General features: G+C 42.3%; 2 protein-coding genes across 2 annotated transcripts; both read left to right on the forward strand.

The window, feature by feature from the left end:
• On the forward strand, positions 1,746-4,609 carry LOC8056220. The gene is made up of 2 exons (XM_002460133.2): positions 1,746-2,367; positions 4,008-4,609. Exons 1-2 carry the CDS (start codon positions 2,208-2,210, stop codon positions 4,469-4,471), a joined length of 624 nt encoding a protein of 207 aa, XP_002460178.2. The 5' UTR covers positions 1,746-2,207; the 3' UTR covers positions 4,472-4,609.
• On the forward strand, positions 7,075-11,847 carry LOC8055789. Its single transcript, XM_002460134.2, has 7 exons — positions 7,075-7,596; positions 8,553-8,693; positions 8,788-9,153; positions 9,650-9,892; positions 9,983-10,075; positions 10,919-11,119; positions 11,243-11,847. Exons 1-7 carry the CDS (start codon positions 7,240-7,242, stop codon positions 11,453-11,455), a joined length of 1,614 nt encoding a protein of 537 aa, XP_002460179.1. The 5' UTR covers positions 7,075-7,239; the 3' UTR covers positions 11,456-11,847.

Genomic DNA, 18,114 nt, shown 5'->3' on the forward strand with positions numbered 1-18,114 from the left:
GGTTTTTTGTTTGTTTTTAATAACTATTGTTTAATGATGAACTATCTAGATTTAAAAGATTTTGTCTCATAAATTATAGATGAACTATGCAATTAGTTATGTTTTATCTATATTTAATGTTTTATGCATGTGCCGCAAGATTGATGACGGGGATCTCGAAAACTTTGTAAAAATTTTCAGGAACTAAACAGCCCCCAAACAGTAGAAGAGATTTGGTATTGAAATGATAATCATGTATGGTAATCATCAAATTCCAAACGGGCAATCTATAGAAAAAAAAAGAAAAAGAGGCGGCTCCGATGGGCAGTTTGTCCGGTGCACCACAACTCCTGTCCAATGACCACCACTGTCACCAACTTTGTAATCGATCGATTCAATCACAATTTCGAACCAAGTTCCAATCTTCGATGATCTTGGGCTTCATCTGAGCTTCTTAGCGCTAGATTTCATAAGTGTGCACCACATCCACTCATTAAACTTATCTAGGTCAAGCAATCCATCTATGCCCCCTTTTAGGGGGGTGACTGGTAGCCCTGATGGAGCTGTTCAAAGGGTCGTTTGACATCATGTCATGAACTATTGTTGTGTTTTATTCCTTATATTGAACAAAAACGATGCACGGGATCATGCATTTGAGGCCCCTAGTGCAGGCTCGCAACGTACGCAGAAAATTGATATTCCCATGTGAACCTCGCCCACCACCACAGCTAACCCCTCGTGTGCGCGCCAAGGAAGACAAAGGCGTCTGGGGCGAGCCTGGGGATGCGGTACGATGGAAGCCATGCAAGGCACCAAGCTGGTGCCACAAAGGCGGCAGACGCGAGTGGAGGGTCCGTGGAACGCGCGAGCGGGTGACCTTGGCAGAAAAGGGGGATCTTAGAGAGTATGAATGAGGATTAGCGGTGGCGAAGGCGGAGCTAGGGTTGAGGAGGGAGCAGAGGACCTCGGCAGCCGCGGAGGAGGAGACGGTAGTGGTGGTGGCGGCGGCGGAGACTCCACGCGGCGGGTTGGCGCACAGGGGTAGGTTGCCATGGCCTGGGTTGCGGGGCTTTGTGGGTACCTGCAGTTGCCTGCTCCATTCTCGTTTCCTTCTTGGCAAGGCCGCGAGAAAAGGTAGGTGCAGCAATCCAAGGTTCTTGTTTCTTTGCTCCAAGGTCAAGTGCAATTTGATCTGAGGTTTTCTCTCTAGTTGTGCTACAAATTGTGGTAACCTCACGAATTCTTACATGGGTACTCAGACCTAGGGCAATGCGGGTAACCTAACAAGAGTTGGATCACCAGTCATACACTAAAATGGTGCAAACGGAGAACCAAACACAATGCAGTTCATCTAGTATCTTGTACTTAGATGCAACCAAACACACTCAATGGCATGCTTCCATCATGGCTGAAAATGAGCCTACACAGGCCCCTCATGCCAGATCACCAACGCCAGAGCAACCGATTAGGCCCTTATAGTATGACCAAAGGAAAAACAAAGGCATAAACTAATCTAAATGTCTCTCATCGTCAAACAAATCTTAGAACTAGTTCGCCCTTAACCTTGTCGTCCATCCTTTGAAACCGAAACGATTTTCATCCATAGGGACATGAATACCATAAATGCACAATCAATCACCATTACCATGACCTAACTTATAGTGTCTCTACAAAACACACGTTTGTCAATAATCACCAAAACCCAACTAGGGGCCCGATGCTTTTATTAATCACATATTTTTTATATATCAATCTCAGTGTCAAGGAACTAGCAATATCTCCTCATTAATGCAAGCAAGCCATCATCAAGAACAAATCATATCCAATATCCTTTCTTCCCTTTTACATTATCATTCTTTTACTCTTCTTAATTTCGAGATACAACATAGTTTGGTACGATCATTTACAATATAATGTATCCAAAACTCATAAAAAATCATTAGTATTTTAACTATTTTATCATTCAATCATTAAAACCCATTAGGGGCATAGATGCACTTTCATGAGTGTCTTGATTCTAAAGAACTTGGGCCGACTAAGCCATAATGGGCCACATCATTTGGTATTCCAATTATGACAATCTACTAAATTGAACCGGCCCACCAAAGTAAAGATCATAGTCACGACAGAGGAATATAAAGCGCTTCCTCCTTGCTATTCTTCGAGCGGTCCCATTTCCTTTCTTCACAACCAGAGCTTCCCAATAGCGTCGTCGTCTTGAGTGGCAGATGGCGCCTCCAGTCAAAGGATGGCAAGTGAGCAAGAATCGCTGCAGATCTAGCCTTTTATGGTCAGGGTTAGAGACCCATCGCCGAGAGCAGAGGGCGGACGCTAGCGCCACAGAGGAGGAGGCACAAGTCCAACCATGGTGGCTTCGAATCAATCACGGTACTATCTATTTCCATTTCCCGATGCAAATTTCACAATCTTTTTATCCCTAATACTAGATCTATGTCATCGTATTCCGATCTATATGTTTTGGTTGTTTGTTTTGAGTTTGGATCCACATCATCATATTCTGATGTCTATAATTTTGCTAGTTTATGATGATTTGTTTCTCCAAATACTAGATCTGTCCTGCCGTTTTCTAATCCCGGTGTTTTCTGGTTTATTATGCGATTCATCTCTCCATAGAGTGGATCTGCAGTCGTGGATCTTTGATTGTTTATTTCACGATTCGTGATGTCGTATTCTAATCCCGGTGTTTTCCTGGGTTATTATCCGATTCATCTCTCCATAGAGTGGATCTGCAATCGCGGATCTTTGATTTTTTATTTCACGAGTGACACCAGATACGGGATCTATGCCGCAGTATTTCGATCTCTATGTTTTAGTCTCTATTTTGTGATTTGTTTCATGATACGCTTGATATACATTACCAATCTATATACTTTGAAGTTTGAATGTTCATTTCATAATTTCTTTCTCCAAATGCCAAATCTATGTCACTTTGTTCGAGTGCTATAAACAGCAGGCTATAGTGTTGCAGTATAGTTGCCGCTACAACACGATTGTACTAAATAGCGGGCTATAGCGAGGCTATAGAGGGATGTAAAAACACTATAGCAGCTAAACGGACCTATCCGCTAGATGTTTTGATATAGTGATCTACGTACTCAAAGCTTGTTCGCTTGAGCTCATCAGCCGAATCTGTCAACCATTCAGTATTGTTTTTCTGTTACAATAAATCAGTCAACAATACTTTCTGTCATATCTTATCAAACAAACGAACAAGGTGTGCTTAAGATCTTAGAACCTACCTACTTGCTCTATCATCACCCCACCAACCTTGTTTTTCTTCATCTCTTCGCCCAGTACCATCGTGGAATCCTGGAAACGTAACACTGAAATCGCCCCCGTGCACGCCAACGGCACCACCACCATGGCCTGAATCACGAGGCACTAGCAGCAGCAACGGCACTGGCAGCAAAAGCCGAGAGCCCGAGACCGGGGCGTGCACGGCATGGTGAAGAGCCGGAGGTCCCCACGGCAAAAAAATCTCCGTGGACGGCAGGATCCACATGGATGGCCAGATCATCCGCGGAGACCGGCAGGAGCGCCCCGACGGACAGGCGTGAGCGATCCCGGCGCTTTCCCCTAAAAATCCTGCGCTTTTCGGGAAAGAACCCCATCGCCGAGAGAGGAGGGATCTCGTCGACACGCCGTCGGAAACGCAAACGCTTCCCCCCGTCTCTCCCCTCGCCGCTGCCCCGACCCGGTGCCGTTCTCGCCCGAATCGGCGAATCCTCCCTCTCTCTCTCTCTCCCACCCACCGCTTCGCCTATAAAGCTCCCCCTCTGTGGCCCTGATCCTCCCGTACAACAGTGCCCACCGCGGCAGATCTTCGACGCCTCCGAGGTACATTCCGTGCTCCCCCACCGTCGTCCCCTGCCCCCCGTATATTTTCTCTGAACCATGGCCGCCGCAGGAATTTTTCTCTTTCTTTCTTTCTTTCTTTGTTTCTTTTTCGCTGGATGGAGGAAAGATTTTCGAACCTTTTCCTGAGTCCGTGGTTGTTGATTGCGCAGGGCACAGCATCGGGAGCAGCATCGCGGGCAGCTCGGAGACGGGATCGATGGAGGAGGACGGCGGCTCCGGCTCCGGCAGCGGCAGCAGGGAGCCGTTCGTGGCTGGGGCGGGAGCGGGGACTGGCGCCGGCAACAGCAACGGCGGCGCTGGAGCAGGCACCAGCGCGAAGCTGCCGCAGGTGCTGCAGAAGAGCTTCGGCGAGGTGCAGGGGATCCTGGAGCAGAACCGCGTGCTGATCCAGGAGATCAGCCAGAACCAGGAGACCCGCGACGCGGACGGCCTCACCCGCAACGTGGCGCTCATCCGGGAGCTCAACACCAACATCGCCCGCGTCGTGGACCTCTACGGCGACATGTCGGGGTCCTTCGCCCGCGCCGTCGCCGCCAAGAAAGCCGCCGGAGGCGACAAGGGGGGACCCAAGAGGCCCCGCTCCGCCGGCGCCGGTAGCCAGCAGCAGCAGTAGTAGAGCGTGTCGCCCCGCGAATCCATTAGAGAGAGAGGCTGGCTCCGTCGTGATTCACCGCGGCGGTCAGGGAACTCTGGGTCGGCCGGTTGGGGGTGGTGCATTTGGGAACCTCTTTCTTTTTCTTGGTCTGGTGAATGGTGACATGATGTACTGGTGGATTAAAGTTTGCTTGGTGTTGAGAATTGAGATGGACATGGCGTGGAAAGACACCTTGTTTGTTGTCACTCGGTGCTGATTGCTGAATCAAAGATTCAGTTGCATGGCTACTGATGCAGCATGCCGAGGACGACGGTGCAGAGGCAGAGCACCAGCGGCAGCCAGAGTGGATCATGGTGCCGTGGCGTCTTTGATGACAGCATCTTGTCAGGGATCAGACGGCACCGTGGTCACTGCCCTGCCCTGCCCTGCCATGATGGGGGAACCGAAGGAACAATCAAGGATTCTTCAGGTGTCCTGGATTCTAGTAGCGTGCAGTGCAGTACTGTTCTGTCTGCGCTCTGCAGTCCTGCGGTGCCGTGCCGTGTGTATGTGTTCGTGCGTGCCACTGCGAGGCTGCGGCGTCGCGATCTTTCAATCGGACAGGTACGTTCGGATCACAAATCCGTCCTGCAAGCAATAGTTGGGAAAGACGGCTCCTTGCTTTTTCTTCAGAGCTGATGAAGTTGCTTGCCGTCTCGATGGTGTTCCCTTTCTGTCCATGCAACCGTTCGTTGAAGATCATGTGTGGAATATACAGTATTTTTTTTTCTAACAAATCAACAAATAGTACTTATAGCCATGACTTTTTCAGCCAAACAAACAGGTAAGCTTTGCACCACGGTTTCAGCCCCTTCGAATTGAAGAATTTTTCTTGTCTTGTGTATTTTGCACCACGGATTCGGGCCCTTCAAATTGGGAAAATTTCTTGTTTGAAACTCAAGGAAATGTTTAGTTCCTCTTTTATCTAAAAAAGTTTGGGCTTTGGTCCATTATTTTGCATAATGGAACTAAGAAGTCTGACGCACGCATAATGACATAATGATGATAGATAATGACATAGAATCTTGATTCTAAATAAAAACAATGAATTGGTGATTGGGTCGTGGATTATTATCTTTGCATGATGAGAATCTTGAAATAGTACAATTTAGATAGATAATTGGATTATTATAGAGTCTAATTCTAAAATTAGAGTGTTTGCTTCTCATTCTCATTTTTTATTCTATTCTTATTTTTTAAAAGACCCTAACAGGACATAAGTCTCACTAGTCTTTTGAATGTAACTGTATGGTTCTTCTTGGTAGCTTGAACGGGACTCTTTTTGTGTCAAAAAAATGCCTGTAAAATTCTTATAGCCTTTAATCATCTTTGACTCGGCAATCGGCATGGGGGTGGGCTTTTTAGTTGGCGAGTGTTCAATTCCACATCAATATTGCTTTAGTGGCTTTTGTCAATCTTATGATATACCGATGCACCATCTTAGGATTGCTTATAGAGCCATAGAGATGTATGTTTACTGCAAATATATGCAAATATTTGCATTTGTTTTGCATTAAAAAAACTTAGACAAATATGGCCATGTTTAGATACCATTCACACATGCTTTTAAGACCACCTTATATTGCTCCTACATGGTTGGCGCTTACGGAAGGCTGTTAGCTTTCCATGCCACTTTAGGTTCTAATATAAGTTCACGATAATTTGTCAGCATTGATGTTGCGAAGAACGTCTAGCATCTAGGACATCTCTAACAAAGTTGACTCAGCTAGCTATTTGCATGTAAACACCACATCACACATCCTATGTGGAGAAAAGAGTGTATGTGCTTGCTCTTGTTCATACCTGTAGAAAAACAAGTTTTCCATGTGGTTACAAAAGTGTTGGGAGCATATTTGCTGGGTTCCTCCACCTGTTTCTAAATTCTCGCTCCAAAGCAATTTTACATTTGGAACTTCAAACTATTTTCAAATCACTCAACTATTTTTATACTTCCTTTCTATTTTATACATTTGCATTGGAAACCCGTACTTCTATTTGTTTTCTACGTCCTTCGATCTCCAAATTGGTGGAATACGCACGCATATATTTTCATACAATTGAATTGATTTTTCAAGTGTGGCAATATTGAGAGTTGGGATAAGAAGTTGTTGAAGAGTAGTTTCTAAAATAACTGACTGAGAGTACGTTTTAGAAACTCTTAGAGATACTCTTTGATGAAAAAAGTCCAACCATGACTTCTAAAATTAGCATCGACAGGACCAGGTTAGACCAAGATTTAGTCAAACTGTTCCTATCTCTCGAATCTTGTTGCACTTTGGCAAGCGAGAAACTAAGAAGTCAAGAAAATAATAAAGAACAAAATTATTTATAAAGATCTAGTTGAAGAATCTGTTGTAGGATTTTTTTCATCAAAACTTTGATTTTAAAGGACTTACGGAGTTGCTCAAATTTCCTCCGTGTCCGACCAGATTTTGCAAACCACACGACTGCGGAGTCGAGACAACTTCATAAACGATAGGCATAGTTGTAGCCTGTAGCACCGTGGGCCCCGTCACGGGTGGGACCCGGACGCGAACTCAACCCCGAAACCCATAAGCCACGCAAGCAAGCAGCGACTCCGTCCGCGCACGGCACCTACCCCTCCCCGCACGGCCGCACACCACCGCGCAAATCTCCTTGCCGTCTCGCCTCCTCGTCGAGTTATTAGTGGGCGGGGGAAAAAAGATCAACGCCGACGGGCGGGTGGCGGCAACCTACCCTACCACCACGCGGCGAGGGCGAGGGCGATGGCGGCGTCCCCGCCGCGGAGGCGCCTCCCTGCTGCGCGCCTCCTCTTGGCGCTCCTTCTCGCGACGTCCGCCGTGCTGCCGCGGGGCGCCGGGGCGGTGGAACTGGGGCTGAAGCTGCCCTTCAGCCCGGGGGACGTGCTCCCCGTCCTGCCGCGCCAGGTGGCGTGGCCCGTCATGAACACGCTCCACAGCGCCGTCGACCTGCTGCCGTCCTTCGTCGCCGCCGTGGCGCCCGGGGCGCCGGCGCCCGCGGCCTGGAGCGGCGCGTGCTTCGCGGAGAACGAGGCCGCTATCGAGCTCACGCCCGGGGACCGCAACGGGACCGACGTCGGCGGCGCCGTCCTGCGCCTCAAGGTCCCCCCGTCCCCGTCCCTGCCTCTTGATTCTTGTTTTCCTCGTTCTGGAAATAGGGTCGCGTTAGCTTCCATGATTTGTTTGAATTAGGCGGGATTGCTTGGGTATGCTGTTTGCAATCTGGTGAAGTATAAGCTTACGTAGTGTTGGGCTGTTGGCAACTGTTGTCTGTTGACTTGAGGTGGTGATACGGGCAATCACTTCATAGGTGTTGATTGTGTCGAGAACAATTTAGTTGGGAGTTGGGACCGTGATAAATAGCTCAAGTTCCTTCGTAAACATGGCTTCATTATATGTTAAAATTGGGAGTGTTGGGCGATACTCAATTGGCATGCTATGGGGGGAATGTTTTATAAATCATAACTGAAGACTCGATGTAGTTTTGTTGTGTGGATGTGATTGAGTGGTACTTTGGGGAAGTAAAGTGCTGAGCTCTTGTACCATGTAATGTAAGAATCACTTCTCTTTTTGGTTGGGCTAGAGAATATTTCTGTTTTTTGTGGCAAATTCTTGCTTCATTTGGTCATTTTAAGGCTATATTGATAAATGATAATGAGGTGGACCCTGCAATTTTTCTTTCTTGTCTCCTTTTAGAGAGATTCCTCTTGTTAGGCCCAAATATTCTTAGCTTTCTAATGAACTTACAATTTAGTTCATTTGATGACCAGTCCTCGAACATTGAGGAATCAGATTCACTTTGTTGTTTTGTTACAATAATATGAAACCATTTAACCATTTATCATACCGTAAATGCTGCAAAAATCTACATTTCCTGCCATCTCAGAAGTTTAAACTGGCATGTGCTTGTTAGATAAACAATGGCCAACATAGTTAGCGGTGAATCCCTTGCTTAATCTGCACTCATGGACAAGACCATTTATTTAGATTGGTCGTTTTATATATGATGATCAGGGTCATTTACATGAGTGAAGTTGTTTTTTCCTTTGTTTATGCAGACTGCTTCAGCTCATAGTTGGACATGCATGGATCTCTATGTTTTTGCAACACCATATAGGATAACATGGGACTATTATTTTGCTGCTCAGGAGCACACTTTGGAGATTAAATCATGGGAGGAACAAGCGGAATTGGAATATGTATGTTATCTTTCTGTCATTCCCCTTCTGTTTTAACGGCTTGCTATCCCATCAAATTTATCTCAGCAGTCTAATACTTCAAGTTTGTGATCAGGTGAAGGAGCATGGCATTTCTGTTTTTCTCATGCCATCTGGAATGCTTGGAACTTTGCTATCTTTGATTGATGTCCTGCCTTTGTTTTCAAACACTGCCTGGGGCCAACATTCCAACTTAGCCTTTTTAAAGAAGCATATGGGAGCCTCATTTGAGAAACGTTCCCAACCTTGGGTTGCTAATATTAGAAAGGAGGATATACAATCTGGTGACTTTTTGGCTCTATCAAAGATTCGAGGACGATGGGGCGGGTTCGAGACATTAGAGAAATGGGTGACTGGTGCATTTGCTGGGCATACCTCGGTTTGCTTAAAAGACGAGAAGGGTGATCTTTGGGTTGCAGAGTCAGGCTATGAAAACGAGAAGGTAATTCATAGATTGAATCTCTTGGTTAATTAAATTTACTCTTGCCAGCATGATTCATGTTACCATATAGCTGCTTTCATTTGTTTAATTATTCTTTGTTTTAATCATGATCAACAATCTTATAATGAGTTCCACTGGTATCTTCTAAATTACATGGTCTAAGCTGTAACCCAATTGAACCTTGGAGTTGAGCTGAGCCGACTTGAACATCCAAAATTATTGTCGAGGATGCCCTTTTTGTAGCTTCTTGTGTTTGTTGGGTTGATTTCACTACACATACTACTTTGCTCATATTTAAGGGATTTTCTTGTCTTTTTGGTATCTTTTTTTCAGTCCCTTGTAAATTTTAGAGTTATTGTCTGATTGTCTCAGGCATTGGATGCAAGGCACCAGTAGCTGAAATAGTTATATTTTGTGCTTAGAATTTCATGCATTTTAGTCTGGTAAATCACTTGGTTGCGAAATTTCTTGACAATAATCAGTTGCAAAATAATAGGGAGAAGAAATCATTGCAATAGTTCCTTGGGATGAATGGTGGGCCATGGCCCTAAAGGATGAATCAAATCCTCAGATAGCCCTGCTTCCTTTGCACCCTGATGTACGTGCCAGATTCAACGAAAGTGCTGCATGGGAATATGCCCAGAGCATGGTTGGACAACCTTATGGCTATCATAACATGATATTTAGCTGGATCGATACAATAGGAGATAATTATCCACCTCCTCTTGATGCTAACCTGGTAATTCTTATCGATCTTTGGAAAGCTTAAATTGAGGCTTTATGCATGATTTATCTTATGTCACCCAATTTCGTTAAACAATGTTTACAGGTAATGGCAGTTATGTCAATGTGGACTAGGTTGCAGCCAGTTTATGCTGCAAACATGTGGAATGAAGCCCTAAACAAACGACTTGGCACTGAGGTTTGTAGATTACTGTTAATACTTATTCTCCCTCTTTGGGTATTGGGTATTCATAAGATTATTTTGATTCAAGCTAGTGTAAGGTTAAAACAATGCTGAATTTCTGTTAAACCTGTGTTTTTCTATAGGGCACTCTTTTCAGATTTTTTTTTACCTATTTAGTTAGACTAATTTACATGCCATTACTGCAACCAACTGGTGGGTTTGATAATGGCTTGGCCTATGGTATGGTTAGGGCAGCTCAATGGGGATGTATCAGCTAGCTTTAGTGTATCGACCTCAGGTTCTTGCAAGGAGTGAGAAAAGCTAGCCCTTTGTCGAGCGTTAGTCTATAGCAGAAACCAGTGGGTTCATGGGCCACCCACACCCATTCCCTCTCGCTACCATGAAAATGTGCTGAAATTAGATTATTCTAAGGGTAATATTTTATGCTATAAATATCTCTAGTTGACATGTTGGCATTATAACTAGCAAGTACTTATAACTGTTGGAGACGCCTTTTATTATGGGCAAGAAGATAGTGACTTGACTTTGTTGGATGCACAATAGATTAGTGTCATGCTCAAAAAAAGACTTGACCGGTGGGGGGCGGGGGGGCTCCTGATTTTGTCCTTAAGAAGTTTGTACCAGCCTTCGAACCTGGACTGGGGACAGGGGTTTCATTGACGGACTTCAATGGTCTAACCAGTGTAACTCAGGAGAAGTTGGTAGTGTCATTGCTCAAACTTATATGGGTTTTTGTCAAAATGGAGAACTATATTTTTTATCTTTTTCACTCATGGTTTAGTTGTTACAGTTATGCTCAGTAATCGAATTCATAAGCATGTGTTCTTTTTTTTGTAGGGTTTGGACCTTCAGGGGATCATTATTGAGACTGAAAGACGTGGAATGTCTTTTGATCAGTTGCTCACCATACCCGAGCAAGACGAATGGGTATACAGTGATGGTAAATCAACTACTTGTGTTGCCTTCATTCTTGCAATGTATAAGGAGGCTGGAATATTCGCCCCTTTCTCGGAGTCGATCCAGGTCACCGAGTTCACTGTAAGTGACATTTCATGCTTAGTCTCTCTCTCTCTCTCTCTCTCTCCATTCTTCTGGTTGATTGACGTGCATTACTAAGTCTAGTCTAACCTGCATCATTTGACTCTGCTTCTTCTGCCACAGATTCGTGATGCATACATGCTCAAGATTTTTGAAGACAACCCGGCAAGGCTTCCAAGCTGGTGCAACACAGACACGGACAAGCTTCCCTTTTGCCAGATTCTCGGAGAGTACAGAATGGAGCTTCCAGAGTACAACACGATTGAACCTTATGCGAAAATGAACGAGAACTGTCCGTCCTTACCTCCAACATACAAACGACCCGCACGCTGCTGACTATGAGATTGTCGTCTATGTATCTTTCTGCGGCTGCTGCGTTTACACAGTAGCAGTTGAGTGCTGTTGCTAAGTTGTTCTGTAAATAAAAGACACTGTATATATAGGTGTTTGGTAGATGGTAGTTGTTACCAGTAACCTAGCTACGACGTATTCAGGTAACAGGTTCACGGTTTTCAGTCGATCAGTTCTGAAGCCACGGGGTCGGCGACCAATATGAGGGTTAGGATTTGCCCGCTCCCGAAAGTTGCTTATATGTATATAGGCAACATTGTTACTTTATCTGTGGGCAATATTCTTGGTTATAATGTGTGAACTCCGTCAAGAAATGAATCTACAATGCAACGTCATTTGATTCTGATATGTGACCTTACTGTCAAGATTACTACTTATTAACCTGTGCTCCACAATAATTCGAATGTTGACTTTATTATTCCGTGTTTGATCTTCGAATATTTGAACCAATAGTAGTATCAAATGTATCACATGTAACTTTTTTTTTCGTAATAAAATTTATATGCTACTTTTCTCTAGTCGATACTTTTCTCGGAGGTTAGTGCTTTCGTTTCAAATTGTTCGTCTACCTCTGGCACATACAGAGATTTAGGGTACATTTGGTTTAGCTGTGAGGTATAAAAAAAACTATGGCAAGCTATGTACTATAAAAAAACTTATACTCTCTCAATTCTAAATTATAAGACATTTTGACCTTTCTAAATACATAGTTTTTACTATGCACTATACACTTAGATATACATGGAGACAAATGAGCCACCATTTACTTTAGGCCGAAAAAGAGAAACGTGCAACATACCTCCCAAACATATGCTTAGGTCTTCTTTGTTTAGTTCTAACAGAAATCCAAAAACTTTTCAAGATTCCTCGTCACATTGTTTTGCGGCACATATATGGAGTATTAAATATAGATAAAAAATAAGTAATTGTACAATTGATCTGTAATTTGCGAGATAAATCTTTTGAACGTAGTTAGTCTATAGTTGGACAGTAATTACTAAATACAAACGAAAGTGCTACAATGTCATTTTTTTAAAAAAAATTGAATCTAAAAAAACCTTGATTTTGCTATATCTAGCCAGTTGACTCCCCCCCCCCCAAATAGGGGCATTTCTCGAAAGGATTCTAACAACACTAGATTTTATGATCATCTAGTGGCTAGACTAAGGGCATGTTTGGATCCAATAACCCTAAAAATTAGTAACTAAAATTAACACTATTGAGACCTGCTAATTATTAGTTGGATGGATGCTAACTATTAGTTCCATTAGCAGGTTTAGAGATGCTAATAGGTGTTAATAGTTTATATATACAAACTCTCTATCCAACCACCTATTAGGTGGCTATTAGCAGGTGGTTCTAAACACCTTCATACTAAAAATTAGCTAGCTAAAACATAGCAACTACTCTGTATTATCCATTACTTATCTAAATTTTAGTTTTAATAGATTCGAACGAGCCCTTATTTTTGAACCAGCAAGCTTCCTCATTCCCACTCATTTTGAGCGGAAATACAATAAGCACCGGGTTCGAACCAGGTGGCCGAGCTCGCGGCTCGCGATGATGACCAAATGAGCGACTTGCTCGTCGAACAAGCCCTAATATAATCAGTAATTTAAAAAGCACATAACAACAGTTGCATTTGTAGCTTGCCGAACGTCTCCTGTTCAGATTCGAATAGCCAGCACCAGTTGGATGGCGTCACAGACCGAGGCCAAAGGTTTTCATACCTGGTCCATCTGCGATGTACATGTGTTGCTACTTGCTAGATCGAGCTAAATGTGACACGGTTCTAATAGAAACGGGAGAGTTTTCGACCCAAACTAAATTTAAGTCATAAGCTCAATTAGGCTACCTCCAATAATAAACACTCAAATCGGAGACCTATTCTCTAGTATGGGTCATGTACAACAAATGGATCACAACCTCAAAACTGATGTTCTCCAACAGCCCACCCAAAAACGGGTCCCTCTCTCTCCTCGCTCTCTCTTCCCCGTGTTGTCTGTCCCTATAGCCTGGCATCCTTCCATCCTCAAAACAGAAAGCAGAGAAACATCCCTCTTCTTTCTCTCCTAAATCCCACCTCTAAATCCAGGAATCAAATCATGCATGTCACACCACCGCGTTCTTCATCTTGAGAGCTTTCTATTCTCCTATGGGGCTCTCGCTAGTGTGGAGTATCGGAGGAAATCGAAGAAGCTCACCCTCCATGGCTACCCGCGTCACCAGGGTGCTTTCCTCGAGCGGGAGCCATGGTGGCGCGGCCTCTGAACGACGAGGAGCCCTCTCTCTTCCCCATGCTGTCTGCTCCCATAGCCAGACATCCTCCCATCCTCAAAACAGAAAGCAGAGAAACATCCCTCTTCTTCCTCTCCTAAATCCCACATCTAAATCCAGAAATCAAATCATGCATGTCACACCACCGCGTTCTTCATTTTGAGAGCTTTCCATTCTCCTATGGGGCTCTCGCTAGCGTGGAGTATCGGAAGAAATCGAAGAAGCTCACCTCCATGGCTGCCCGTGTCACCAGGGTGCTTTCCTCGAGCGGGAGCCATGGCGGTGCGGCCTCTGGACTACGGGAGCCTCCTATTGGTTCGCCCTCGGTGCTCGCTGCGGCTTGCCTAGCCATGCTCTGCTCCGCCTGGCCACGCCCCACTCCTATGGACCCACCGCTATGACACCAAAGATTTGTGTCGGACTCTCTTGATGACATAGAATTGCGTCTTGGAAAGCCTCGTACCTAAAATGGGTGAGGTGTTTGGGTCTTCAGTTGGAGCATTGTTTTTGGTAGGCAAAACATTATGAATCATCTATTTTGCATTTGGGTCACGGTTTGCATGCTCTGTTTGAGAAATCTTATATAACTTAGCAGTCATGTTCGCTTGGCTGAAAAGTCATGACTAAAAATATTGTTTGTTGATTTGTTGTGAGAGAAAAACACCGCTGAATAGCTAACTGATCTGACTGATAAGCTTAAGCAAACATTTTGTCCGCTCTAAATTATAAGCTATTTTAACTTTTTCGATACAACAAATTTACTATATATCTAGATACATAGCAAAATAGATATAACAAAAAATCATAATTTAGAACATTATAAATCACGCAAATACATATCATTGTCTAAGAATATCTCAGCCCAATCTTGATTTTTTGGTAAGATTGAAAAAAGTTCTCCAATAAGGCATTGTTTAGTTCACCCAAAAAACCAAAAAACTTTTGAAGATTTCCCGTCACATCGAATCTTGCGACACATGCATATAGCATTAAATATAGATAAAAATAAAACTAATTGTACAGTTTACCTGTAAATCGCGAGACAAATCTTTTAAGCTTAGTTACTCCATGATTGGACAATGTTTGTCAAATAAAAACAAAAATGCTATAGTGTCAAAATCCCAAAACTTTTTGGATACAAATAAGGCCTAACTCAATATCAACTCTCAATCTTTCTGCACTCGAAAAAGTCAACCTGATGATACAGAAATATACTTGTGTCTATCCATTGCCCAATTTTTAAGATGATTTGAAAATAATCTAAGATTTCTGGGTTTTTGAAAACTGTTGAAAAAAACAACAAATATACTGTCAATTTTTTTGAAACTACTAGAGATGCTTTAACAATGTTGTGTAGTTCCCTTAAAAGAATTAAGTTTTGAGATAAAAAATATTGAGTTTGGATATACTCCTATAAAGTTTTTTCTTTCGTTTTAACGCGTGTGCATATTTGCTATTATATATACAAGCAAAAAATAACTAAGGGCCCGCGTCTGGCCAAAATTTACGCCGCACCTTACGTGCCCGAAATTTGTGATCTTCATGTTCTCCCAACCAATGCCTGGGGCACTTGGGGATTTCTTCCAAAGCAAGATTTGTTCAAGATCTGCTTTCTAAAGATAGGTCAGACAGGCCTATAAAATCCCGTTCCCCACAAAAGTCGACTGCTCTGTTTGGGTATTTGGAATTCTACTAGGGCCTTTTGAACCCGATCGGTAAGGTAACGCCTCCCCATCTTTTGTAGGAGTGATAGTTTTTGTTTGATTTTTGGTGGATTGGAAGATGGATTTACATCTTTAGTCTCTCCAAGCTGAATGTTTCATCTTTTTCATCTTGCCTCATTTACAATTTGTTGTTTTATTAGTATGATTTCTTAATTGGAGAGGTACTTTTCATGGTGATCTCTTAGAAAAAATCTCAATCTTGACCAAGTGTTTTAGAGCTTCTATAATGTGGAAGATCAATTCAAACTTTATAGTTTCCTATATCTTTCAAAAGATTTTCCTATCTTTTTTTTGCTTTCCCTATACTATGAGTTCATAATTGGAGAGGCAAATTAAATTTCACCTCACCTTTGCCAATATTTTACCTTATCATATTTGTATCAAGATTGTGATTTAGAAGCAGCGAGCATAAAACAAGAAAAAAAATACAAGTGTGTTATAGCTCCTTGTACCAAGTCATACTTAATTAATTAATAGCATTTTATTTATTTGGGTGTTTGAGCCCACAAAAACATCTTTTTATATATATATTACTATAAAGTTAGATCTAGGATGTATATTTCAAAATTGAATAGATGGAAAAAAATCAGTGCCAGAAGCACAAAAAATGCTCTTTTTGTTATGTAGACACTCCCTTTAAAGCAACTCAGCTTGGCTATTCTTGTCGTGTATGCTATTTCATAATTTGTATAACAAAAAGTATGTTCCAAAAAATATGCTATCTAATTTTGTAAAATAGGAAGTTGGCTATCCCTTGATTTTTTGTGGTTATATATAGTTAGCCACAAACGGTGGCTATATGACTTTGTAAAATAGCAAGGCTATTGTAGATCTCTTCTTTTTTTTTAAAGAAATTTTCTAGACTAATTTTAGCCCGGCCGTTGGAGTTGCTCTTAGACAAAAGGGAACAGGTATAACCTACCAAGACGTTGCATCTATGGTCCAAACAAAGCAACACATATTAGGGCACTCACAGTGCAGACTCTATCATAGAGTCTAAAGTTATTTATTACCTCGAACAATGTGGACTTAGAGTCTAAATAAGACTTGGAGTCTTATTTTTTCTACTTCTTTCTTCAATAAATATGCTGTCACATCAGCAAAACACCATAAATAATATGTAATTAATTGTCTTGGACTCTGTGATAGAGTCTTGCATTGTGAGTGCCCTTAGGCCAGTGTCAGTGGAGAGTTTCATGGCGTTGTTTCCAAGACTGCCATGTCATATGAAATAAAATAAAACTTGAATGAAACACCCACTCTCAATAGAGAGTTTCATTTCATAGTTTCATAAGCATTTAATTCCAAGACTCATAGAGAGTTGGTAATCGTGCCAAGAGAGTTTCATTTAGATGAAACTTATTTCTTCTCTCTCTTCTTAAATACATTGCCATGTCATCAAAGCAGCCTATGTGGCAACATATTTAATGCAAATGAAACTCACATGAAACTCCCATTGAGACTGGCCTTATTGTCACACCTCAACATTTTCACTATCCTGGCCCACGAGATTGACATAAGGTTATAATCTGAGCTTTCTCAAAGTGGTATCTCACTAAAGGCTCCCCCCACACCACCCCCGAAGCAGGCTTTCTTTGCCTTTCACCTAAGCTGCGCACAAGAAGCTCAAAGCCAATCTAAGAACAGTAAAGCTTCATAGGATCTTTTTTATCCAGGTGTAGGTAGTCTGCATCTTCAGAGACATGTCTATTTCACTAAGCCTATATTTTGGTACTGTGAACAGAAAACACTAAACAAAATAAACGATTTCAATATTGATATAAATTTTTCCAATATTAGCTTAACTTTTCAAAAATTTATATATGAAATAAATGTGGGATTCAAAGTTTTCCAAACTAATTCGGTGGGCTTGGTTGTCGTGATGTTTGTCTGTTGCTTGACTTTGTATGTTGTTAGTGAGTAAAGTTTTTAGAAACGTTTCGTAAGTCGACCTTCCTTATACAACATATCTATATCTTTTTCAATATCCAATTCCTTGTTTTCTAGATTAATTCTTTTATTGGAGCTTTCTGAATATTTTTCATGGAATCTAAATCAACCATTTTTGTTCAGCATCCATCAACGTATCTCTACAATTTTTTCGAGAATTTTTCTGACTATTTCTAGAACTTTCTCTCACTAATTTGGGGTCTAATTTAATTTTTAGATGCTCAAGCATATCTTTCTATGAGCTTCAAATACTTTATTTGGGTTGCTCCTGTTTCAACATGTCTTTGAGAATTTTTCCTCAACTTTGAAGCTTCATAGTATTCTCCTGACTTAAATACCATCTTTAGACTTGTCCTAGTACTCTGAGTTTTTTAGCTTGTTAGTGGTTACCAAAAGGCAAAAAAGATATGACGAGTCGAGGAGTAAGGACAACCATGGTTCCTAGGAGTATTTCTGCAAAAGTGTGCCGTATCAAAAGGAGGGATCTATATATGCTTGCCATCAAAACCTAGAGGCTACTAACTTGTTAGAGACGTTGGAAAAGCTCGTAGTGTACCCTGTCATTACTCAAGGTCATGTGGATAAAGGTGCTTAAGCATAACCTAGCAACTCCGGTTCTAAAGATAAAACTTGAGCTACTAAAAATATTTACCATTCTTAAATAGTGTTTGGCCTTTGAGGCTTCATTCACCC

The sequence above is a fragment of the Sorghum bicolor genome, chromosome 2 (genome assembly GCF_000003195.3).
Source record: "Sorghum bicolor cultivar BTx623 chromosome 2, Sorghum_bicolor_NCBIv3, whole genome shotgun sequence".
NCBI classification, from domain to species: domain Eukaryota; kingdom Viridiplantae; phylum Streptophyta; class Magnoliopsida; order Poales; family Poaceae; genus Sorghum; species Sorghum bicolor.